This window comes from Schistocerca gregaria, chromosome 3 (genome assembly GCF_023897955.1).
Source record: "Schistocerca gregaria isolate iqSchGreg1 chromosome 3, iqSchGreg1.2, whole genome shotgun sequence".
NCBI classification, from domain to species: domain Eukaryota; kingdom Metazoa; phylum Arthropoda; class Insecta; order Orthoptera; family Acrididae; genus Schistocerca; species Schistocerca gregaria.
Window position 1 is genome coordinate 547394892 of NC_064922.1, and position 26033 is coordinate 547420924.

General features: G+C 36.5%; 1 protein-coding gene across 5 annotated transcripts in view; it reads right to left on the reverse strand.

Moving 5' to 3' along the window:
• Positions 1 to 26033, reverse strand: part of LOC126354025 (protein kinase C-binding protein NELL1-like) — an 871152-nt gene that overhangs the window by 78992 nt on the left and 766127 nt on the right. For 3 of the 5 annotated variants that reach the window (XM_050003352.1, XM_050003357.1, XM_050003354.1), the window contains one exon: positions 1539 to 1588. The exons of 1 other annotated variant lie outside the window; for it this stretch is intronic. In XM_050003352.1, the coding sequence (XP_049859309.1) occupies positions 1539 to 1588 (50 nt within the window). The remainder of the gene's footprint in view (positions 1 to 1538; positions 1589 to 26033) is intronic. One more of the 5 variants, XM_050003353.1, reaches the window with a different exon arrangement.

A 26033-nucleotide genomic window follows, 5' to 3' on the forward strand; every position in this document is an offset into this window, starting at 1 on the left:
TTGGTTGGCCTAAGCACTGTTCATTTTAACTTCTTATCCAGCTAAACCCCAAGGAATTTTAGACAGTGTGGTTCATTTAGTGTGTGATAATTAACATCTATTTCTGATGCTAACAGGTCATTATTGTGTGTTTGAAGTTGCATAATATATCTTTGTGAGAATAAGACTTAATTAAACTGTTAGCTTCAATCTGCGTGCATGCCTGTTTAGTTCTATGGAACATGATTTGTAAGTAACTTAAATAAATGTGATATACATTTATGGCATAGTACAGGAGCAGACAGGAAATACGCCTTTGCTCAATGTTGAGGTTTAAGACAAAATACACTCATAAAGCAATGGCAAATGTTACCATGAACGTTACAAGCCATAGGTGCATGATAAAAGTCAGAATTACTCAATTAAATGTGTGTTACGTAAAATGCTATGTGAAGAAGGTAATGATGATGGATACTACACTGATAAGACCAACAGTTATAGTAAGAAATTTAAATAAGAGTATGATTTATGTGCTTCCTTCAAGAGAAAGAGAATACTTGAAACTGTGAAGAAGCGTGTCAGATGTTGCAGATGGAATGACTTTACAAGTACATAAAGAGAACAGGATGAGGAGGGGTTGGCAGTGAGGGAGGGTGGGGGGGGGGGGGGGGGGAGAGGGCAGGTGTATGAATGCAGGGGTACTCTAGGCAGAACAAGCACTTCATTCCCTTCAAAATAAAATAAAAAGCTACTGCTCTCTCCATTTTCAGAAACCAAAGAAGGTGAAACCCAAAGTTCCAAAGGCTATGATTCAATTCTGGAACATATATGTCAATATTTTTTTCATTCGTTTTATTCATATGTTTCTTATTTAGTACAACTGTAAATGCTCCATTCAACAGTTCATAATTTAAATTTGTATTAGTCTTACAATAGCAACTTTGCTATGATAATGGAAAGTCCTCAAGAACATAAATAAGGGAAAGAGCACAAGTAATCACTCGCTGTATGCTGGAGATGTTCAGCAAATGACATACATGTAAAGGAGGTAGAAAACATTGCTAAGCTTTTGGAGAATGTCCTTCTTCTTAGCAATATTTTCCCTTTTCTTTACAAGCCTGTTATCTAATCACCCCCTAAACTGAACACTGAGCAATTACCTGCACTCTTTCCACTGTTATTATTGACTTTTGGCATCTCATTTTTTTGAATATTGCACAGGAAGTGACCTATATCAGAAATAAGATCCCATGAATAACTGTTACGAAAACTCTACTCTCTAAGGATGCTTACATTTTGTTTTAATTTCTAATTTTTGCATTAGCTGTCAACACTTGTATGCTTCGAAAACTACACAGGAAAAGTTTTTTCAAAAAAATTTCCTAGGTATGCCAGCATGTAGAAAATACTCTACACATCCTATCTCAGCATAATATCAGAAATCCCAATAAACAATGAGTCCTTTCAATTTGAAAATACATAATCATGACCAGACAAACAGATAGCTTTTATGGCTAAAAATATTAATATTTAGGAAGTGTAGGAGCCACGTGATTTACCGATGCACACAACACGCGGTATTGCTCACCAATTGCGCGCAGTACGGCACCTGCAAGGGAAGTCAGTGTTACTACATAGTTAGTTACAACAACACAGAAAAAAACAAACCATCCAACAAAGTGTTTCAATTAGTAACACATCATTACTGCCAATCATATTAAAGTAATATGCCAAGTTAGTTGGTTCTATAAAAACAGTAAGTTTAGAATTTGTTTTATTACTATTGGTTAGTTTTGTTACACAGTATAGAGTCATAAATTAATTGCTCCAACAAAATAAGTATTACATAAAAGTTAATGAAGCATGTCTGACATTTTTATAACTGTTGATGAAGTTTCTGAAGACATAATCATTCTAATCATGTTCAGAGCTCAATGTCAGAAGGTAATCAGATCCAAAACATGTCACACCCTTACATAATGCGCTGCATCCTGTTAATACTGAGTAACAATCTAAATAAACATAGAAATGCTTGGGAATTTCATTGATGCATGCAGTCATTAAAATTAACACATTACTTTTTAAAATTTTTGTTCAGTCTTTTCTTTTAGCTTGAGTATCTTCAGTTCGTTATACAATTGCATGTTTTATATTTGATCTTAATGGAAGTGATTATTTTTTGTTCTTTATATCAGAGTTGAAGTGTTATCTGAAGACAATGTGTTGGGTACCAATTATAAATTGTTAAAAAATTACTCATTACTTAATTTCATTTCAAAATCATAGTAATTGTCTCCAGTCACTTTACATGTACTGCCAATAACCTCCCTAAAGCAGGCTGTGAAAGAAACAAAAATAAAGTTTATTTAATACATAATACTTCACTATGAGGCTTATATCCTTTCATTATCTCCTCTTCAAGTATAACTGCCTAGAATTTAACTGAAATTTTTGCGTACAATATAAAGTCTTTTTACCATGCTGACATCATCTCAAGATTGCAGCTGACCTTGATCAGCAATCTGTATTGATGCTTCATCAAAAATTTCTTAGAACTTCTGAGTTAAAGGACATAATGATGACAAGCACAATGTAATGAGCTATGTATACAATAAGAGGTGATGATATGCATTTCTTTAAGTTTGAACACTGACTGCCCCATCTAATGAGTTGATAGCTAGACATTGTGAACTGCATTAAACGTCCTCTCTGCTGTAAACCAAAAATTGCCATCATCAATAGGCTGACACATTGTACGAGTGAATGTAAGCTCTTTCAGCAGCATAGAACATGCTACCACTGAATTGTTTTAAATAAATGTATTGTCCAATTCTTACTGTAATTTCAATCCACAGAGAGGCTTTTAGGTATGCTAAGCTGAGGAGTAGAAAACTTGTAGGTGTGTAAAAGTCACATCCAACATTTGTGTTCCATCAGTTGTTATGTATTACCAGACCAAAGCCATAGACAATCTTATATGTGTGCTTATTAGTGCACCTAAAGACAGTTCATCATTATGTACACTAAGAATTTCTGTGGCTTAACAGACAAATGTAAATTAACTCCAAACTTGATATGAGGAGATGCTTACCTATTTTAGTTAAGGGGAAAATGGTCTATTTCTTTAGGTTATAACCAAACACAAACTGTAGTACAATAACATCAGTATCATGTCTTAGGAATAACATAATATTTCACAGGTGCCTGAAGAAACAGGAAATGTACTTTAAGTGTATTTTCAGCTCAAAGTGGCCAGTTCCTACTCAGCATCTGAGAATGTACACTTGTTAGTCATTAGTCTGAACTAGCATTGTAATCATTCTAAATACATATTAAAATTTTTTGTCAGTGTCTAAACATATTTACAATATTCTTAGATTCTTCAAAAGTTTGTTGTTGTTGTGGTCTTTGGTCTGAAAGTGGGTTTGATGCAGCTCTCCATGCTACTCTATAAATGAGCAAGCCTCTTCATGTCCAAATAACTACTGCACTTTACGTCCTTCTGAATCTGCATGCTGTATTCATTTCTTGGTCCCCATCAATGATTTTTATGATTTTTTAAAATATCTCTTGTGTTATCCAAAGGATTTCTACTAGAATTTGTGTTTTTATCTGTTTGATCCTCTGCTGCTTCTTTCATATCTTAAAGCTACCCATTTGTCTACCATTGTATTCCTTTCCCCTGCTCTAGTCAACCACTACCTAATGCTCACTCTGAAACTCTCAGAAATCTCTGGTTATTTTAACTTATTGAAAACTCATTTCCATTATTCCCTACCTTTTTCTAATTTCTTCAGTTTTAATCTACAGTTCATAATCAATAAATTGTGGTCAGAGTCCACATCTGACTCTGTAAATGTCTTACAGTTTAAAATCTATTTCTTAAATATCTGTCTTATCATTACATAATCAACATGAAACCTTTGGGGTCACCATGTTTCTTCCAGAAATACAACCTTCTCATATGATTCTTAAACCAAGTGTTAGTGATGATTAAATTATGGTCTGTGCAAAATTGTACCAGGCAGCTCCCTCTGTCATTCCTTTCACTGAGTCCATATTCACCTACTATTTTTTTCCTCTCTGCCTTCTCCTACTATCAAATTCCAGTCCCCCAGCAATATTCAGTTTTTGTCTCCTTTAACTATGTGAATAATTTCGTTTATCTCATCATACGCTTCTTCCGTCTCTTCATCATCTGCCAAGCTAATTGGCATGCATACTTGTACTACTGTAGTAGATGTGGGCTTCATGTGTACCTTGGCTACAATAATGTGTTCACTATGCTGTTCATAGTAGCTTGTCTGCATTCCTATTTTCTTCTTCATTATTAAACCCACTCCTGCATTATCCCCATTTGACTTTATATTTATAGCCCTATATTCACCTGACCAAAAGTCCTGTTCTTCCTGCCACTGAACTTCATTAAAACCACCTATATATAACTTCAACCTATCCAATATAGGGTTCTAACATTACACACTCCAATCCGTAAAATGTAAATTTTGTTTCTCCTGATGACAGGATCCTTCTGAGTAGTCCCCACCTGCAGATTATTTTTCCCACATTAATGCCATTATCTTTTAATCTTACAGCAGAGCTGCATGTCCTCAGAAAAAAATAATGGCTGCAGTTTCCCCTTGCTTTCAGCCGTTCACAGTAACAGCACAGGAAGGCTATTTTGGTTAATGTTACAAGGCCAGATCAGTAAATCATCCAGACTGTTTCCCCTGCTACTACTGAAAAGGCTGCTGCCCTCTTCAGGAATCACATGCTTGTCTGCCCTCTCAACTGATACCTCTTTGTGGCGGTTACACCTACTGTACAGCTACCTGTATTGCTGAGGCACACAAGCCACCCCACCGATGGCAAGGTCCATGGTTCATGAATTTGTTGAGGTTTAAATCAGACATTGAATTACTGCACCGTTCTAAATCATCACATCTGGTGCTTCATAATGGAGGAATAGCTACTGTAATCAATACTTGCTTTTCTTTAAATCACTATATTCTTTCCACAAACATTCATGGCATCATTGAATTGTTATGAATTCCACAGTATGTCCTTGTTTGTGGATACAAGAATAAAAATCTTATTACCAAAGCTTGACTTTTGTGGTGGTCATGGTGAAGCCTTATTAAAGATAGGTGAAGTAAACGAGTTACTCATTATTGTGATGTGTTACTGAAGAAAAGTGAGGGAAAATGAGTTACTGATTTTTCTTCACTTTTTTCAATAACACTTCAAAACAGTCAGCACAAAATTCGAGCTTTGGTAGTAACATTTATATTCATAGATCATATGGAACCAATACAGACCAGAATACCCTATGAGAAATAATCTCACATCATTCTGAGATTTTGTTTTACTTTTATGTGTAAACTCATTTTCACCTACCTAGAATGCTGAGATAATGAAATGCCACATAATACTGTTATAATGGAATATTTAGAATCTCATGTCCCTGGTGTTAGTTGTGTTATTAAGTTTATGTTTAATTAATAGTTTATAAAAGCTGGTTGCACTATTTAAAATATATTAAGGACTCTGTGGAGCATTCAGGCACAAGCAGATATAGGGCTATAAAAATTATTTGATTGAAATAGATAATGAAGTTGTATTTATTTATGTTACCAGTGAGTTATAAATTTATTATTATTATTAGTATTATTATTATTATTCAAAAGATTCCTTGGAATCAGAGAGCAGCTCCAGAATTACAAATGTGAGGAAATAAAAAGAAGGTGTGAGGAGGAACTTATAGCTTGTTTATACAAATCAGTATATAACAATAATGGTTTGAGAAAACAGTAGCTTGTTGAAGTCTATCTCTGTAGATTAGCAGTCCGTATGTCTGACTGCCACTTAGAAGACATGGATCTGATAACCAGAAATTTAAAGAATTTTATTTGTTTTTGAAAGAAGTCAAACATACTGTATCAACTCAGACAAGTGAGAAAAATTACCTGTATAGTGAATGATAAGATCATGACTTTGGGTATAGGACTTTGATTAAAGTGGCGGATGGTGATTCTGCCCACAGTTGTGAGTTTGGTCTCAGATTTAGGAAAGGTATGGGAAGGTTGGAGGCTGGGAATTCCTGCAAGGGTGTCAACAGATCATTAGGTGGAAGTAGCACAGGCCCACAGGTGGATGAAGGTCAAACTGAGTATGGTGGGGTTTGATATTGACTTTGGGGTGGTTCTGGTCTGTTGGGTAGGTAGTTCATCTGTTTATAGTAAAGAGGTATTTCCACTGTAAGGGAGGTAGAAAATTAAAAGGGTGGTTTGACAAGTTCTCAGAATCAACATGAGAGGTTAGCACTAGTGCAACAATTTGTTCACGTGATATTCATTCAACTGTTGCCCGTAAACACATGCCACATCAGTGTTCTTGGAAGAGAGCTGTGGTGGTGATGTAGTTCTGTTGTTGTTCCCACATAGTGATTTGTGAAGATGGAAAAAAATGAAGATTCCAGCAGAGATTAAGTACTGTGTAAAGAAAGGTATGAAAGCAAAGGACATTTATGCCAATTTCCAGAACACACTGGAGGACTCTGCTCCTTCGTATTCAACTGTTGCCAAGGGGACAAATGAATTTAAATTTGGTCAGGAGAGTTTAGATGATGATCTGCACAGTAGTTGGCCAAGATGTGTCACTACTCCAGAAACCATTGCAAACGTGCACAAAATGGTCATAGAGGATTGCTGATTGAAAGTGTGTGAAATTGCTCACACTTGCCAGATGTCATATGAAAGGGTGTATCACATTTTAACTGAAGAATCAGAAATGAAAAACTTATCTGGAAGATGGGTGTTGTGACTCTTGATGATGGATCAAAAACACATAAGAATGGACATATCGGACCAATGTTTGGCACATTTTAGGAAAAACTAAGAAGATTTTTTGTACTGGTTTCAGACTACAGATGACATTTTGGTGCAATACTATAGCCCAGAGACAAAACAACAGTCAAAACAGTGGAAACATGTTGATTCCCCATCACCAAAGAAAGCAAAGTTAATTCCTTCAGAAGGAAAAGTCATGGCATCGGTGTTCTGGGATGCAAAGAGGATTCTGTTTGTAGATTATCTCCCCACTGTGTGAAGAATTCCTGGAGAATACTATGCAAACCTCCTGGACAAATTATAACAAAAGATACGCAAAAAAAGGCTATGTTTAGCAAGTAAGAAAGTCATCTTCCATCATGACAATGTGCACCCACACACATGTGCCATCGCCATGGCAAAATTACATGAACTAAGGTATGAATTGTTGCCAAACCCAACTTATTCACCTGATATGACTCCATCTGACTTCTATCTCTTACCAAAACAGGAAATTTTTCCTGGTGGATGAAGATTCACTTCAAACAATGAATTGATAGCAAGAGTTGACAACTATTTTGCAGGCCTGGAGAAAACTCATTTTTGAGATGGTATCAAGGCATTTGAACACTGTTAAACCAAGTGCATTAATCTAAAAGGAGACTTCATTGAAAAATACAAAAAGTTTCAGTGATGTAGGTACTTTTTTCTGTTCTGTTCCAAGTATTTTTCAAACCACCCTCATAGGATTTGAACTCACAGCAATTATGATTTCATTAAAGATCTGGTTCAAATGAAGAAGCAAATTCCCCATGTCCTCTAAAAAGAAATGACATGGAACACACATTCAGTTCATTTATGCAAAAAAGGACTCCTCCCAAATATGAGTCTAATGTCTTCATTACTGTGTCACAATGCTCAGTCATTTACAGGCACTGTATGAAGGAAAATACACCTATGATAAGTGTAGCATTATTGAATATGGATGTGAGAGCTTAAGTCAGGCCTCTGCAGAGGGCATTTTTACAAATTACTGATCATCCTGTAACCTTATTTAGGTTCTTGGTTTCCAGTGAATTGGGGACAGAAATTCTCTTCAGGTGTTGCAGGGGAAGCACATAAGAGAGAAGTCTTTAGTGTCAATGAGGAATTGGCGGGGAAGTTTGACAAAGGGAGGTTAATAAGCATGAGAACTTTTCTTAAAGTGGTAATGTACATGTTCTTTCAGTCATTTGATGATGAGAGTTTTGGAATTCAAGGCAGTAAGCACAAATTGGAGTTTGCAGGGCATGAGTGTTTCATGACCTGCAGAAAGGTGTTACATCAATGCCTGGTCTAAGTGTTGTGTTCCTGTAGAATGAGGTTGGTAAGGATTATGCATAGACAGACTGTGTTATAAATGGACTTTTTATGAAAACACAGGTTCTAACTGGGTTTGGGCTTCTGAAGGACAGGTCATCTGGGGAAAGGGGGACAGGATCTGGCACGAATGGAGACACTTAGCATCTATAATTGTCAGTCTCTGTGGATTAAAAGGTAAGATTGCACAATCGATTGGGTTAACCCATGTATAAAGTGTGCCAACCAAAAATAAAATGATTTTGTGCAGTTCCATTTTTGTTCCATAACTGCAAACCTATACCTATTGCTTTAGGTAACACAGCAATGAATTGTGTTGTCATACATCAAAGTGAGCAAGAGTAATATAAAATACAAAACATATTAGGCAAGAAAAAATTTACAATCAGTTCAAAAAATGACCCCATTTATGAACTAGCAACACAATCCCACATTGAGGCAGTTGTCTATGAGGTAATTAGTGATTGAATATGCAGCTGGCTGATATCTGATGCAACTGCACTGCTTAATGCCTTGAATGTGTCATTACTGTCTCTTTAACACCTGTCCTTGGCAATAGAGAGTTATAGTCAAAATTTATTTCATTATTGTTTAGTAAAAGTTTAGCTCATATAATGTAAGTTCATTTTCTCCTTGTTTAAATAAACTAAAATTAAACTGTGATTTTGATCATACATCACTTACCTTGGTAACATTTGGAAACCTATTCTTTTCATGTGTACAAAGTGCACTATGTGCCTGCTTGTGTTATGAAAAATGGCACGCCCGCTCGATGGTTGAGTATGAAAGAGGGAGGAACTTACAAAGCAATAGTGGTAATACTATGTATGCTTGTTATTGTTTCCGCCTGGGATCCACTGTTAAGCAACACAGATGTGTACTACCGGCTGCTACCTCTCCAGGTTACTGGTGATACCACCACAACAGATGTACGATAAACAGTATGGACACAATATAAACACACCATATTTGTTGTCAACAACATCTCCCATAGCTGTTCTGGTAACATACAGCACCAGTTTTGTCCCTAGAGGCACATGGGTTGCTGCAATTATCACGTCAATAATGTTGTGGTGAAAGAAAGTCAAAGACTTTGATTTATTGACAGATCACTCAGACAATATAACAGGTCTATTAAAGAGATTTCTTGCAGTATGCTTGTCCACCCACTTCTGTTGCTGTGTGATGTGAGAAGCACATCAGATAAGATTGATGGAGGACATAAAAAAGTTCAAAGAGGAGCACCTCATTTTGTGTGTGTTATCATGAAATAAGGGGGAGATAGCGCAGATATGACACACAAATTGTGGTGGCAGGCACTAAAACATAGGAATTTTAAGTTGCAACACCGCATTCTCAGGAACTTTGAAGCACAAAATTTTTCCTCAGAGTGTGAAAATATTTTGTTGTCATCCTCCTACATAAGGAGAAATAACCATTATAATAAATGTTCACTTTATCTGCACATTATTTGAAAGTGGAATGGTAGAAAAGGAAATTAACTGTGAATTTCAGAGTAATCACATAGAAGTAGATGTACATGTAACACTACATTATGGACACCTGTTCCTCTTCTGCAGATTACATGTCTGTGGTAGTATTCTTCTATCAGTTGGCTACAAAGTATGCTACCCAACTGACCAGAGCCAGATCACATCAGGAGTCAATCAAGGCCATGTGCCAATCACATTCACCAGTTCCTCAATCAAAGCTCCCTTCAACTCAGCACAATTGTTTGCTCTAGCTTGTGTCCAAGTATTCATCCACATCTTGTCTGATGCCCACTGATATCTTTCTTGTGAGCCACATCTAATTCTCCACTCTACATCTAACCTGAGTTGCCCACACTAGGCCCAATGTCAGCTGCATTCATAGTCCATCAGCACACATCTCATTGTCACTCCCAAATTATGCTCATCAAATCCATGGCCCATCTAATGGAGCCCATCTCCCTGCACTGTCAACAGCAGCCACACTACCTCATCTGGCTATGTGCTTCTGCCTCACCAGGACCTCTCTCTCAGACTGTCTTCAGACCCTTCTGGTCTCCACTGATACAGCTGTACTGATGCCACCCTAGTAAGAACTCTGCCAGTGCAACAACAATGACTGTTGGTGGATTGGAACCAAGTGTGCATATTAAAGTCCAAATTATTGTTTTGCTGTATCTAGTTTATGGACCTAAATGTATAAATGTATAAATATATAATGTCGATGAATATGTATATAATGTAAATAAATATTCTTGCAACATAGTAGCTGTTAATTGGCCTGGCTCTCTCAGACATGACACATAATTTTGCAATGAGAAGTGGATTTCATCCTGCTAGCAACTGCTAGACTTCCTCTACTTTGAATGCTCATCCCAGTGTAACTACCAATATCTGTGCACTACTTTGTACAGTGGCAATTTTTTTGTCTTATCATATACATGTGTCTCATTCCTTTCTGGCTCCAACTCCTATGACAATATCAATGTAGCTTCTGCTGCTGCTGCAGCAGCATGTGCAATGAAACAACAAATATCCAGAGAAGCTAATCTGCATGCCGATTATGACCAAGAGTGATGCTACTGCCGTCTCTCCCAGCCAAACCCACCTGCAATTTGCTGATGTCCCACCAGCACATCAACAGCTAATGAGCCATCAGTTCACTGCTGATGTGCACCAGGCCCATCACCCTCCTGGCGAAACCTGTTGTTTACCTGCTGATGTTCCACCAGAATGTATCCCTGTCACTGCACTGGTGTTTGATCGGGCATCCATACAGAAGTTCTCTCCTCTTCTGCCCTCAGCATCATTTACAGGTTCTAATGAGCCTCTAACTGTCACTGCTGCTGCCACACACCTCACCACCGCAGCACTCCCCAATGCTGGGCCCACTTCCACTAACCCTCTTGATGCCTCCGTCACATCCTCCAATTCTGCATTGCTTCCCTCTTCCATTTCTGCATTGTTGCCTCTTGTCATATCACCCTTTGTAGAACATTTGGCCCTGTTCCCTGTCTTTTTCCTCTTGTACATGGTGAGTTGCTCAAAGATGTCCCAATGGAAAATGCTGGGCTGCAGCTGGTCTCATCACCATCACTGCATTCTGGCGGCTGCCTTGTCTTCCATGATGACCATGGCCTGGTCCCTGGTCATAGATGCTTACTCCTGTTGGCATCAATGCCACATCAGACATCTTACTAGCTCAACAGCTTCATCACGACTCGGGCAGCTTCCAATAATAGAGCATCACCTCTCATCATCTGCCAGTGCCTGCTGGTGACCTTCCAGCAGCCGATGCCAGCCTTCTCCCAGTGGAAGCTGCTTCACCTTTGAGCCAGTTTTCCTTTCCTTTCTAATGGCAGAGTGGCATTATATTCACCTGGGATCCATCATTACACAACACTGAAGTGTACTGTGAGCTGCCACCTCTCCAGCCCATGGTTGATACCACCATAGAAAATGCAGGATAAACACTAGGAGCAGATCATGTTTGTTGTCAACTACATGTAGTGCTAGCTTTGCTGCTAGAGGTGCAAGAATCACTGCAATTAATGGTGCTATAACGGGCGCCAATTCTTCTTCCACAGACACAAGCCCATTGATCACACAGCAGCATTCTTACCATGTGCTATGAAGGACACCACCCAGCTGGCCAGAGTCATTTTGCATTGGGAGTTGCTAGGGGTAAGTGCTGACCACATTCACCAGTGTCTCAATCAGAGCACCCTTAGCCCCAACACAGTTATTCACTTTGAGCCAAATCCAAAATTCTTCACTTGTCTGAGTGCTCCACAATGACTGCTGATGTCTTTGCTACAAGCCATATCCGAGTCTTTATTTCACACCTCATCTGAGTTCTTCATAATGCTCACTGATGCCTGCACTTTGAGCTATGTCTCAGTCTATACCCCATGTCTTGTCCAAATTCACCATGCTGTGCCCAACATTGGCTACATTGACAACCCATCAGTGTTCAACTCACTGTCTTCTCAGATTATACCAGCAACATTTGTGGCTCATCTTGTCATAGCCCATCTCTCCGTTTCGTCCACAGCAAACACACCACCTCTGAACAGCAACACGCTTTCATCTCACTAGGACCTCTCTCCTGGACCATCCTCAAGCCCCACCATTCTCCACTGATATGACCACACTGACATCACCCTTGTAAGGACTCTCCCAGTGGAAAGTCAGTCAGACTTAGTAGATGACGTTTTATAGGGAACCCCTGTCTGGAAATGTACCATCTGAGTGTAATAGCAGTTTTAGGCTCAGAACACTTTCAAATCTCCCACTTCATGTTATGCATCTACAGGATCCCATGGCATGGACAATGTTTCAAGTACACATTGTCGTGTTCTCTTCTATGTGATGAAGGATGTCCTCTTCAAAGTTGGGAATGCAGTACATCTGTGGAGCACCACACTCAACCATCCTGGTTGTGAGTGTACCAGTTTCTTGCAGCCATTGTTGTAATAAGATGAAAATGGTATATCATCATAATTACAGCAGGGGCAGATGACACCACCCTCTTCTCAGCTCATGTACATACCGTGAAATGGGATATTTGAAAGGGATCCGATCTTCAAACTTATTTTATATCCAAACGCTACATTTCTGGATATGGGTTCCTTATCAAAACTTCATTTACTAAATCCCCTCTACAATACCTAGGAGCCTCTAACATGAATTTTGAATCATCCTGTACATTAACTAAAAATATAAATAAGGAGGAGAACAATAAAGGTGAAAACAGAAACAAGAATGACAGTAAAAGCTTAAGTTATATTATACCACATGTTGTGACTAGTGAAAGAATAAACTTAGTTGACAAATAAGTTGACCATCTCCTCGCTGCAATCCCTCCTTCATTTAGTGCCTCTTTCATGTTGTCTCCTTGGTCCTATCAATATCACTACTTGGTGCAACTGACCTACTTTGCAGAAAAAGAGAGTGTAGCTGTGTATGTGCCATGGTATGTGTACAGTTGACAGATCTATGACAAATGACTTTGTCTCAAATAACAATCAATAGCATCATTCAACAAATTATTATGTAAATGAAAAGTGCAAAATTTTGCTCATCTGCCACCTCTAAGTGCAAACCTGATACAGTAACCTTGCTCAAAATGGAATGGCAAGGGACTAAAATAATTTCCCAAATTGGACAAGACTCCTGTCTTCTTCACCTTTCTTTTCATTTGTCACTACCCTTTTGTCCATTCATCCTGTATTTTATATTTGTTTCTTAAAGTTTCATAAATTTGTGTTTTACCATGTTTTACGGGCAATGTTATTCTATGCACACTGAGTTTGTCTACTTCACGTACCCCAATTACCTTAATATTTTTGTTAAATGTCAGCAACAAATACTTTTTTGTTCAACATCATATTGTCACTTAAAGTGCTACAAGTCAACTACAACTGGCAGAAAATTATGCAGGTAGTGCATTTCTTTGGAATGTTCACCTTTTGGGGTAAAACCATTGTTCAACAGTATAAAAATCACCTGGTTCATGTAACAGCACTGTCAGGGCTGTACAACTTCATGTTAAAAGTAGTGGGAAGTTCGTGGTAATTCTCTTACTGGCAAGTTATTAGCACTGCAATCTAGTTACACCAAGTAATGTTGTTTTCTGAGGGAATTGGACAGGTATCTTACAAACAAAGATTATTTACAGGAATGTTAGCCTAAGAGATGATCATTACCTTCTGGAATAAAACACTGACAAAGCCAAGAAAAGATTTACTTCCAGCACTACAAATAAAAAGGGATTCAGAAGACTTTTTTTACAAATTTCAAAAGTAAATGGGTATCTGTCCACCTGCTTACGTCAAAAGTTCCCCTGAAAGAGTTTTGAAACAGTGAAAGCAGGACTGTTTATCAGTCCTTAGATCAGAAGATGTCTTACAGACACTCATTTTGGATTAGCACCCTGTTTTGAACTCTACATTGACACTGAAATTAATCTTTTACTAAAATTTTTTTTTTTTCCAAATACCAAAGAAACTTGTGGGAATAATGTATTCATACTAAACAGCCCTTATGGTGGCTGAAGTAATATTAAGATTACTATTATTTTTATTGCTATATACTGCACAGCTTCAGCTTGTTGGAATCATTTCTACTCTATACCACTTTGACAGCTTGTCTTACACATCACAGTTTAGTATGAGTGACTGTATGAAAAGAGAGATGGTGATGATAACTGGTGTTAGGATATAGTCTATTCTTCTTGAAGAGCCCATGGAAGTGGCCAAGCTGGATGCCACCTCTAAGAGGTCACTCATCTTTCAGTCTCACTACTCTCACTCCAAGATATTAAAATCACATTTGAAATGTAAACTAGGACATTGGCAACAATATGGTAATCAGGAAATGTAGATCACTTATCCTACACTAGAAATATAATGGTGATGAAAATTTTTTGTGCTACTAGGCCTCAACCTAGTAACCTCTCAGGCAAACATCATTTGCAAGAGTTCGTAAGAAAAAATCATGATGGATACTATTGCCGAAAGTCTCATTGATGATGTCATTAGCAGTGGACATGCATTAATGACCTCATTAACAGACAATCATAGTATTAAATGATTGCTTTAACTTGAATTAATAACAGCAGACAATGTGACAACCCATATAAACAGCCAACTACACAACAAACGTGAAATATTATTCATACATAATATATAGTACACAGAAACACAACATTCACTATCTTCTCCATGCATAGTGTTATATTTATAAGGTACAGAGCATGCTCACATTCCAAAATTTCATAAAAAGCTTACATTGGAAACTCCTACATTAAACAAACATTAAATCAAATTACAGCTTTATTTAAGTCAAATGGTGATTCCAGGTAAGATAATTTGTCTATCATGTTTTTATACTCAATGATACCATTTTTACAGATTTTTTTGTTGATTCCATTTATTGACCTATATTTTGACAACTGACTTAGTCATCTACTTTAGAAACTGCTAACTTTGTTGTTATGCATACCTGTTGTCTGGACTCCAATTAGACTGTGAAGTGTTGTTTGTGTTGTGCTGCTATTTATATTCAGGTCCGACTATTGGCTTCTGCTAGGCCTTTGATAATTCCTTATTTTTCACACTGTTATTCAGTGAAACCAACATTCTCTCAGCATTTTCCAGCTCTGGTGGATCAGATGGCCAGCAAAATATTTATAAACTGAGTGCCAGACTGCAAGCCTTGTTTCAAATGAACACTCTATCATGACATATTAGCTGTTCTGACATCTTTATTTTCATAGCAGTCCTTAATTCCACGGTTACAGAAATGTGGCATCTGCACTATGACACTGGTCTTGTATTTCATTTAATGGCTTTAGGCTGTGTTTGATAACAGTTGATTTATTTGTTTTAGTGAGGTATGTAATATTGGATATAGAAAGTCGTGTGTTTCTGGCATTTCTTTGCAATGGTCCTAACCGATTTTAAAAATCTTTCCCACATAAGACATGCCACACTCACATAAAATGCATGGCTGGGTTTTCATATTTAACACTGAAATAAGACTTCTTATCTTTTTTCATGGGAGTAAAACACAATGAATGTCTTGTTTCCACAGAAGTCTAGAAATCTTTCTACAGATTGTCCCAGCAAAAGGCAAATAAGATACAGCCAAAGGTTCCCTGTTGTTTTGAATCAACGGCAATATATCATCACAGTCCCACAATATACTCAATGTCTTTTGCAATATTGCTATTATTATTATTATTATTATTATTATTATTATTATTTTCAATGAATTCATTTTATCATCAGTATTATTTTTATAACTCTGACAAAACAAGTCAGATTCAGATTCAGTATTATTTTCACTTTCCTCACTCCCTCCAGCACATTTTTTTAAACACTCCAAATGAAGATAACATAAAATTTTTTTGTTAATATTTACTCATTTCTATGATTCTAAGATATTGAAAAATTCTCATAGTTGATTATTAACATTTTTAAAGGTGAGACAATATTATTTCATTATTTTATTTTATAATAATATGCAAACAGCAAAACACAAAATTGCAAACACCATAAACTACAGTAAATTAATCAGGCATGCTTACCAAAATGATGATCATTGGAGCAACATTTCAAAGCAAAATGAATATTCATTTTCAGATTTCAAAAAATATGGAAAGATATTAGTACTTTGTAATACAAATGTTAAAAGAGATATTAACTTTAGTGTTCAGAATTTAAACCTAAAAACTGGAACCAGCCACAAACTAGGTTTCAATCTTTTATATAATTATCACTGATGTTGGACTTTAAAAATAATTAATTTCTGGCTGATTGTTGTTTTCAATCAAAATTCTTCTCTAATGTAATAGAGCCATTCCCAAACAAAATTAGTGTTTTTTGACAAAATAGCTCTAATTTTCAGTTTTACACTTGTATATTCTAAGGGTAAAATCTTGCTTGCATACTTTATGATGTAATTAAAGTTGCCTATTATAAGCATAGTAATTATATTGCAAGTCTATCTTTCATTTGTATCAACTATTATATGAATTTTCATCTCTGTTACTGACTAAATAAAAGTTAACTTAATTGTGTTGGAGAGAAAGAGGGAAATTGATGTAGTACTTTAGATGTACTACTTGCTGGTAAAGAGGGAAGCATGTAGTCACCTTAAATAATACACAGCTTTGTGGTTTTTAATGGAGCACACACAAAAAAGACAGTTGATTGCTGTGTGATTGTAAGCATAATGCACATCTCATGATATATCTATGAACATAAAATTGTTTGGATGGGAGGGAATCAAATGAAGAGAACATTTATTTAACATACAGTTGACATGTTGCACTTCTGCATGAAACAAATTTTTATTTTTGAGTTTCTGCTCCAGGGGAAAAATTGACATAATTATCTGTTGATATATTGACAAGTAATATATCTGAAACAAGAACAGTGTCATTTCCTATTTATAATGTCAAAAATTGTGCAAGACTTTAGGTATCGTAAAATAACACTTTTCAGCTAAGCAAATCAGATAATTTTGGCACACAGTGTCCAGTTTATGAAATGATCAGAGTGTAATTGAAAACATGTAAGTTGTCTCATGGAATGACCATATAGGGTAAATTTGGAAGTAAAACAGGTGGTATGTTTCTACATGTACATACATACTCTGCAATCCAGCATAAAATGGCTGGTGGAGGGTACCTCGTACCACTACTATTCATTTCCATTCCTGTTCGATTAGCAAGCTGAATGAGGGAAAAACAACTGTCTACATGCCTCCAATATGAGTCCTAATTTCTCTTGTTTTCGTGGTCCTTACACAAGACATATGTTAGTGGGTGGCAACAGAATCATTCTGCACTAAGTTGCAAAAGGTGTTTCCCCAAACATTCTTCACAATGTTTCACAAAAAGAAGGTTTTCATCCCTCCACAGATTCCCATTTGAGAATACAAAGCATTCCTGTAACACTTACACATTGATCATACCCAAAGGTAACAGATCTAGGAGCATGCCTCTGTATTGCTCCAATGTGTTACATGAATCTGGTCTGGTAGGGATCCCAAACACTTTAGTAGTCCCATAGGTGTTCTAGGATATGGTGTGCTTTATTGATGACCTACACTCTCCTAGAATTCTTTCAATAAACTGAAATTGACAATTCATACTGCCTATTACTGACCTTCATTGGTGGATAATGAGAAAATGCAAACAGTCCACAAGTCATTGCTTATAAAAGATTTGTACAACAAATCCTGGAATATTGATTGTTTACAAAAGAGGACAGCATATATGGTCACTGGTTTGCATGATCCATAGGATGGAGTCATGTAGACAGTGGAAAACCTGAACTGACAGATACTTTATGATAGATGACAACTATCCTACAATTAAAAACTACCAGCATTAAGTGAGGAATCTGAGGAACTTAGGAATATTCTACAACTTACTTTTGCTTCCTTAGTGACCACAGAGACAATGTTAGACTAATTACAGAGGAATTTAAGTGATCATTTTATCTGTGCTCCATACATGAATGAAAGGGGAAGAATCCGCCTCTGTGCACTTCACAGAGTTTTGTAGAGTGTAGGTAGCTGTAGGTGTAGTTAAGAGGAAAAAATAACTCAACTTTTTCTAGCTCTTGACTTACTTATTTTCAATGGAACAGTTGTTCGAAGCAAGAATAGACAGAAACTCTGCTGACTTTCATTACACCCAGGTCGAGCAATGGCAAAAACATCATGTGATGTAAATATATAATGTGGTTAGGAACCAAAAATGGAACAACATGCATCTTCACTATTTCTCATGAAGCTAAACACTTAAAATCACTATGGTTATATTGTATATGTTCACAAAGTAATTTTTAGTGTTCAGTTATTTGAACAAGTAAACCTGTTAACTTTGGAAAATTTTCAATATTTTGAAAGATTTCTATGGCAATAAAAGCTACAGTAGAACACTGTACAATCATCTTTCAGTGTTCTGGTGATATTTATCTTCAAGGTGATGGTTAGTTTTGAAATTACTTACTCCAAATTGATTCACATTAAATGCTTTGCTAACAGTCTGTAACAGGTTTCTGAAACTTACAGATACATTTATAAAGATATGTGCCATATTTTACACAAGATAATATTGGGCATCTAAAGAATTCAATAATATATTGAACTACATTTTGTGTTAAAGGTTTCAAGAAATTACTGCAACCCGTCACCTTTTTTTAATTGTTCCATATCCATAATGGATAAGAGTTTTACCTTTTGATTTGTTACACAATAATAACTAGATGAGGATGATGATATAAGTCATGCCACACTATAGAGACACTCCACTCAAACAAAGAGAGATACAGTGAAACTTTGACTTTAAATTATCTCGTTTTATGTTTTTCATGATTCTACTCCATGAATTTGTAGCCCCTTTGAAAACCCATAAGATCAATGCTAAAAATTCCTCAATTTTACATTTCTTCCTAGTGAGGTTCACTTCAATTTTACGTTCTTACTCAACATCTCACTTGGCTTTGTCCCAATTTCTTCGTATTGACATTTGACATGACTGAACAAGTCATAAGTGGCTCAAAAGACAGATGGTTCACAACATGAGTGGTGGAGGAATAAGGAAATATTTTAGGCCTTTGTGGAGAGGGGAGATGTGAAAGAGGAAATGTTGATGTATTCTATGATCAGCATTGCCAACACAACTTGCAACATTTAGCTTCAGCAAACCAATACAACTAATACTAGGCTGTAGCAAGAATGGAAAATCAAGACAGTCAATGTGAAGTGTTCCAGACTGAGCCAATGGGTGACAGAGGGTCCTGGCCACCCCTTTTCTTCTGCCACTTATAACTTAGTCTCATCTTTTTGAATGTACTTCCAATGTACTGTATTAAGCAACAGTGCCAACTGTCAGCCTTTTTAAGTTCAGACACTGAGTCTTGAAAAATATCCTCAAGAAAACATTGCCCATTTCTGGCTTGTTAAATCTAATTGGCTGGTGACTTGTTACGTCAACCAATAGTCAGCACAGCACACATGTACAATGAGCTCACTTACTAGATGTGCAGAGAGGGAGAGTGGCCCTTCAGCGATAGGAGTGCAAGTAAGGGTGAAAGGATTTTGTGAAGTGCTGAAAATATACTTTCCGTGCAGATGATGTTCTATGACAGAGATGTCACACTGAAATAGAACACGAGTTATATGGTAGAAAATTTTAAAGATTTTCATCTTCAAATCTGACATAATACAGTTTCAACAACTACATACACTACTAATTTATATACTTCTCATCACACACACCACTCACTGTAGATCATAAAGACTGGCAGCAGCAATAAAGGGCTTCTGCAAAATTGTAGCACTTGAGTTTTCTTTCAAATTTACGTTTTACACAGTGCACAAAAATTCGCTGAGCCAACATCTAGTAAGCTTGTAACGTCAACTGGAAGAGTGAACTAATTTTTTCACATCTCTGGTTCTCTCATCAAGCCTAAGATAACACTTTAAAAGTGGAATGGTGAGCATATAGTATAAGTCATGCCATGCTATGGAGACACTTCACTCAAACAAAGAAAGATACAGTGGAACTTCGATTTTACATTCTCTCATTTTACATTTTTCATGAATCTACACCATAAATTTGAGCATATGAAGTGCATCTCATAAGAAAAGCATTAAACAATAACTGCAATGTTGACAAAGTATGTCATTAAGCAGGTGTCCGCATTTATGCTTTTGGTTTAACCACTTAGCTGCTGTGCTGTTTTTGGTTTAATTCAAAATGTTCATTAATTTTTGTTTTCTTCTGGGTGAACGTAAAGGATGATCTCTCAAAAACACATGTTTTGAATGCATAATTTGTAGCCAAAGTAGGTCAGAAAACAGCTTGATTACCTTGTACCCAGATACCAATTGCAAATTTTTGATGAGTTTTTTCTTGCTGTTACAAACCTGTGACTTTTTAGGAACTGATGAAATTCATTACCACATATTGTCTGTAAACATTGTATTGTACACTTAATTTCCTTCATTTACACATATTTTATCCACAGTATTGGAGGGGATTGCGATTTTTAATCACATATGCCAATTACATGCATTTTTTCTCATATTTTTGGGGGTTTTAAAATTTTCCTCGATTCTCTATTTTCCTCAGTTTTGTGTTTTTTTAAGTCTGGATCACATGAAAACGTAAAATAGGGGTTTCACTGTAGTCAACTTTTTATTCATTTCAAAGAACAGACATATAGCATTTATGGTATCAAAGATCCCTTCAGCCACCATAGGCTTCTCCACCCTCTTGATTTCTAGCTCTTAATTTTGTGAATTAATTTGTAACTTCTCATACTTTTTAGCATGTCAATTCCTACATACATTTTTAAGTTGTGAGGACCAACATTTTTGTGCCACCACTGGAAACAAGAAATGATTTCTTGAAAATTTTCGCTTCTTCTGAGGGACAAAATGTTGATAACTTCTCGTTTCTAATTTTGTGGAAGAGTTTAGAGTTATCAGCATCCAAAAGAAACTAGGGCTCTTATTGTTTCCTTGTTTTTACTATTTGTAGTATGTAATTTTCCTAGTGTAGCAATGAATCACCTGACCTGCAGGACAATAGTCATGTAGTTTGATCTCTTGTTGTAATGGTCTCTGCATAGCATGCATTCAGTCTCTGCTTGCATTACTACCTTATTTTCAGTTATTATATAGTTATATATAGTGTAAGATGGGCAATGACTGTCCTTATTTTGTGTGGATGCAAAGAGGAATTAGCTACTGTCTAGAAACACCTAGGAGCTGCTTTAGCCATGGTCAATAGGTCACATACACCTACATCAAACATTGAAGCACCAGTGGTGTCTCTGGAATCCCTAGAAACTTAAATGTTGTTGCGTCTTCCAGTGCACATAACCAGACTAATTCACAACAAATTCAAGGCACTGCTCACTACTTAGACTGAATCTCAAACAGCACAGATGGGTTATTTGCTGAGTATTTCACTGACATTCCTGTAAAGTCTCCACATAAGTGTGTATGCTGGTCATTGGGAGCTCCAATGTAAGGCAGATAGTCAAACACCTCAGGGAAGTATCTGGTAAGTGTAGCATCATACATGGCATGAAAACAGGGATCAACAGTTACAATATCATGCTAAAAACTAATTGTGGTCCTTTGGACTGGAACTGAGAGGACATAAACCACAGATTCAGATAATTCTTCATTGATCTTGGATGCAGATTTTTTGACCTCTGTTATCACATGGAAAATTGTAGAACCTCCACAATAGGTCAGGCATGTGCTACATACACACAGTAAAGCCGTTGGCACATGGACTATGCTGTCAAACATCAACGCTGAGCATGCCAAGTTCAACGTGCTGTTGAATGCTCAGGAATGATGCAATGGTCCCCAACATGGAATATGCGATCGCGACTCACTCCAGCAGCAATTATGGGATGTTTTTATTCGTAAATCACACTGTTTACTCAATGGGCCCATGTAAAATTCCCATGTTAGCTCTATTAAAAAGCATGTTTCCCTCATTGCCCATATCCTAGTCACATTGTTGTATATGTAATATTATCACAAAAACTTCAGTATAGATGTACATGTCCAATCACTAAGGACACAGGCTTATAAAAATACCATTACAAACAGTGTGACACAAATTTGCAATAGTTCTTCACATAAGATAAATGTTATTTTATCTTTCCCACATTTTGGTATAACCCTAAGGTCATTCTTACTTGACCACTGTTCCTACCCAGTAGCAGAAACTTTAAAAGATGTGAATTACAAAACTCAAAAGAAAAAGGAACAAAATATCTTTATACAAGTAGTGCAAGATGTCCTGTAGATTAAACCAATCGAACAAACTCACCCTCACAAAAAAGGTTAACTTATATTTACATAACATCAAATATGTAGTATATACTTATGTTAAACTAATAATAAAGCATCATCAGAATTACTGAATTTGGTGAGACACGAACCATCGTTTTACCACCCCTCTTGTGTGTGGATCATTGACACTACTCACTATGCTAACGTGATAATTCATCTGTGGCCAATTTTACCATGATACCACATGCTAAATGTTTTAATTGTAGTTATGTTACTACCTGAAATTTAATTATAACAAATTGTACCAAGAACAACGGATTTTTGGTGGATCCTCAGTGTGTTGCTACCTTCAAATGACATACTCTCATAATACGAAAGTTACAATAATTCTTTTGCCATGAGTATGAGATTTCTCATTGTTTTATTGCAAAAAATCACACAATTAACGATGTGATTTTGAGTGATTCTCAATTTTTTGGTGCTCAGAAATGGCATATTTACATATAGACCTGAACTGAATGCCAATATAGCGCCTCAGAGCTTAGTGCTGTAGGGAGATGGCATGCGTGTGATGTACGTGGCATTGTGCCATCTGATTGGTCAATGCTCAGATGCAGACTGAGAATATCTGACATGCTAGATATTGCTCTGCACGTTCGGAAAGACTCCTGAACATGTTGTTCCATGCTGTGACATCACATCACGCTCAACATTCAACGTTCAGATGCACGATCCATGTGCCGACGGCTTAAGCAGTTTCTTATATAGCATGTATACTAGAATTTTTTAAGTTAGAAGAGTTCCTCCATAGGTTCAAATAAGAGATGGAGCAGATCACCCCTAAGGAAAAGAGGAGCCAACATTCATCCTTTCCTGATTAAAAGAAATGTTAATATGATCTGCAGGAACTAGTGTCTTAAAGTGCTATAAAATGTCTCATTTGTTAATAGCAATGATACCTTCATAGTACTAGAAAAAAGAAAAAATGTCCAAAACCAGAAGTGAGTTGCAGGTAAATCTTAAACCCCTATGTAGGGATATAAAATAGAATGATTGGTCTACAAAGGAGTTTGCATATGAGAAACTCATCTGACCTATCCTAGAATATTGCTCAGGTGTGTGGGACCCATACCAAATAGGATTAACACAGGATATTGGATGTATTCAGAGAAGAGTAGCACAAGTGGTCACAGGTTTATTTGACCCTTAGGAGAGCGTCACAGAGATACTCCAGATACTGAAATGGCAGACATTTGAAGACAGATGCAAACTGTCCAGAGCAAGCTTGGTTACAAAAAAGTTCAAGAAAATACTTTAAACAATGTCTCTAGGAATATACTAAAACTCCTTATGTGTCATGCCTTAGGAATTGTGAGGACAAGATTAGATTAACTACATCATGTAGAAGCCATTCAAACAGTCATTCTTCCTGTGCTCCTTACATGAATGGAATGGAAAAAATCACTAATAACTAATGCAGTGTGCCATGCACTTCACAGTGGTTTGCAGAGTATACATGTAAATGTAGATGTAGGCATAGAAATATAACATGTGGATTGGCTGGATGCAAACAGTAGCAGCACATCTATTTCTGTTAACTTAGTAGTGTTCATTCAGATTATTGCTGAGTCTGTATGTGAAATAATGTGAGAGATAGTAGGACGGTGGATTAAACATGGCAGTCACATGTTTTGTCCACTTTTAAGGAACTGTAATGGGAGAATTGTTCAGAGCAAAGTTGGGAAATATTAATTTCGTGATCAAGCTATGCTAATAGGATGAGAATTCAACTTTCCAGTTATAAGTTGAGAGACTTGCATGGTTTAAATAGGTGCCAGTAACAGAAATTAACGTTAGACTGTTTTAAGACTCTTAAATGAAATTTACCTTCAACAATTAGGGAACACGTGAAGGCAACAAACTTTCTGATGCAGTAGACTTAAAGGAAGGAATAAGTGACAAAAGGCTATCATAACACCAATAACTGCAAGTGTTAAAGATAGTGTTAAGAGAGAGAAAAGAAACAGATAGCATATTACCTGGGCAAAATCAAACATCCATCTCTGGGGGTAAAGATGTAGAGTATCAATGGATAAAATGAAAAAAAATATTACGTCTGTTGAGCAACATTATGTGGAGCAATGAAAACCTAACTGTGGTTCAGTACTCATATTAGAAAGTTTCTTCAAAATGAAACATGAGTCATCACAGATTTAAACAAAGGCTAGATATCAAATGAAATCTGCATGAGAATATTCTATGTAAGTATTAATGTTGATTCCACTTGTAGAGATTTTGTGAAATTTTGGGTGCTCTATTCATCTCAAGGATTCATAAGTAGATAGAAGCATCCAGGTTAATGCCATCACTTACTACATAAAATATGAGGTTAGGGAATATCAGACAAGATTTATGAAAGGATTCAGGACTTCTGAGCCAACAGAATCTGACACTTAATGGGACAATATCACTAGACATGAAAGTAACTACTGGTATGCCCTAAGGGAGTGTCATAAGAGGATCTCTGTTCATGATATATGTAAATGATCTGGTGAATAACAGCTGAAGCCCCATATTGTTTCTTACAGACGATGCTGTTATAGGCACAACAAACAGATTGCTACAAATAAAGCTTTCAGCCAGTATGGCCTTCATCAAAAATAGATGACAAACACACACACACACACACACACACACACACACACACACACACACACACACACAGACTCGCACAAATGCAACTCAAACTCACATGGCATGTGTGTGTGTGTGTGTGTGTGTGTGTGTGTGTGTGTGTGTGTGTGTGTGTGTCATCTACATTTGATGAAGGACCTACTAGCTGAAAGCTTTATTTGTGACAATCTTTTTGTTGTGCCCATCTCCACTATATGGTGAGTGGCAACTTTCCTTTTCATAATATTGTTACATTTCATCCTGTATTTTCGATTGTTTGATGTTGTTGGTATAATCCATACCACTTCAGGCAGGGAGGTTATCTTTATAGTCTCAGATGTTATTGAATTTAGCATGTAAATAAGAAACATGTATTTCTTTGTTTTCTCCAAAAAAATTCATTCCCCAAGATACAGGTCTCCAAAGGAAGCTATGAAAACACCATTTTGGAGACGTGAATTTTGGAAAATTTTTTAACATGCTGTGTCTCTGTAACAGGTCTAGATAGGTTTTTTTTATTTGAAAGATAATTGCTTTACGATTACAATGGTACCTCTATTTGGACATATCTGTCAAAGTTCTTTTACTGTCACATTTTGAATTTTTTTATAATTTGCAGAGAAATTTCTTTTTTTTTTTACAAAAATTCCAATCCAGAAAAGTTAGATATTTTTCTGTTGTTTAGTACCATGTAATACTATATTCTCTGTAAAGGAGAGGTTCCACTTTTAAGTTGGACAGGTTTTATTTTTTAAAATCTTTTTTTTAACTTTCAAGGGTAATGAATGTCTTCACTGAAGTTGTTTCTTACTTAAAATATTTATTTCTATTGTCTTTGTTGCAGTTACTTCTTAACACTTTC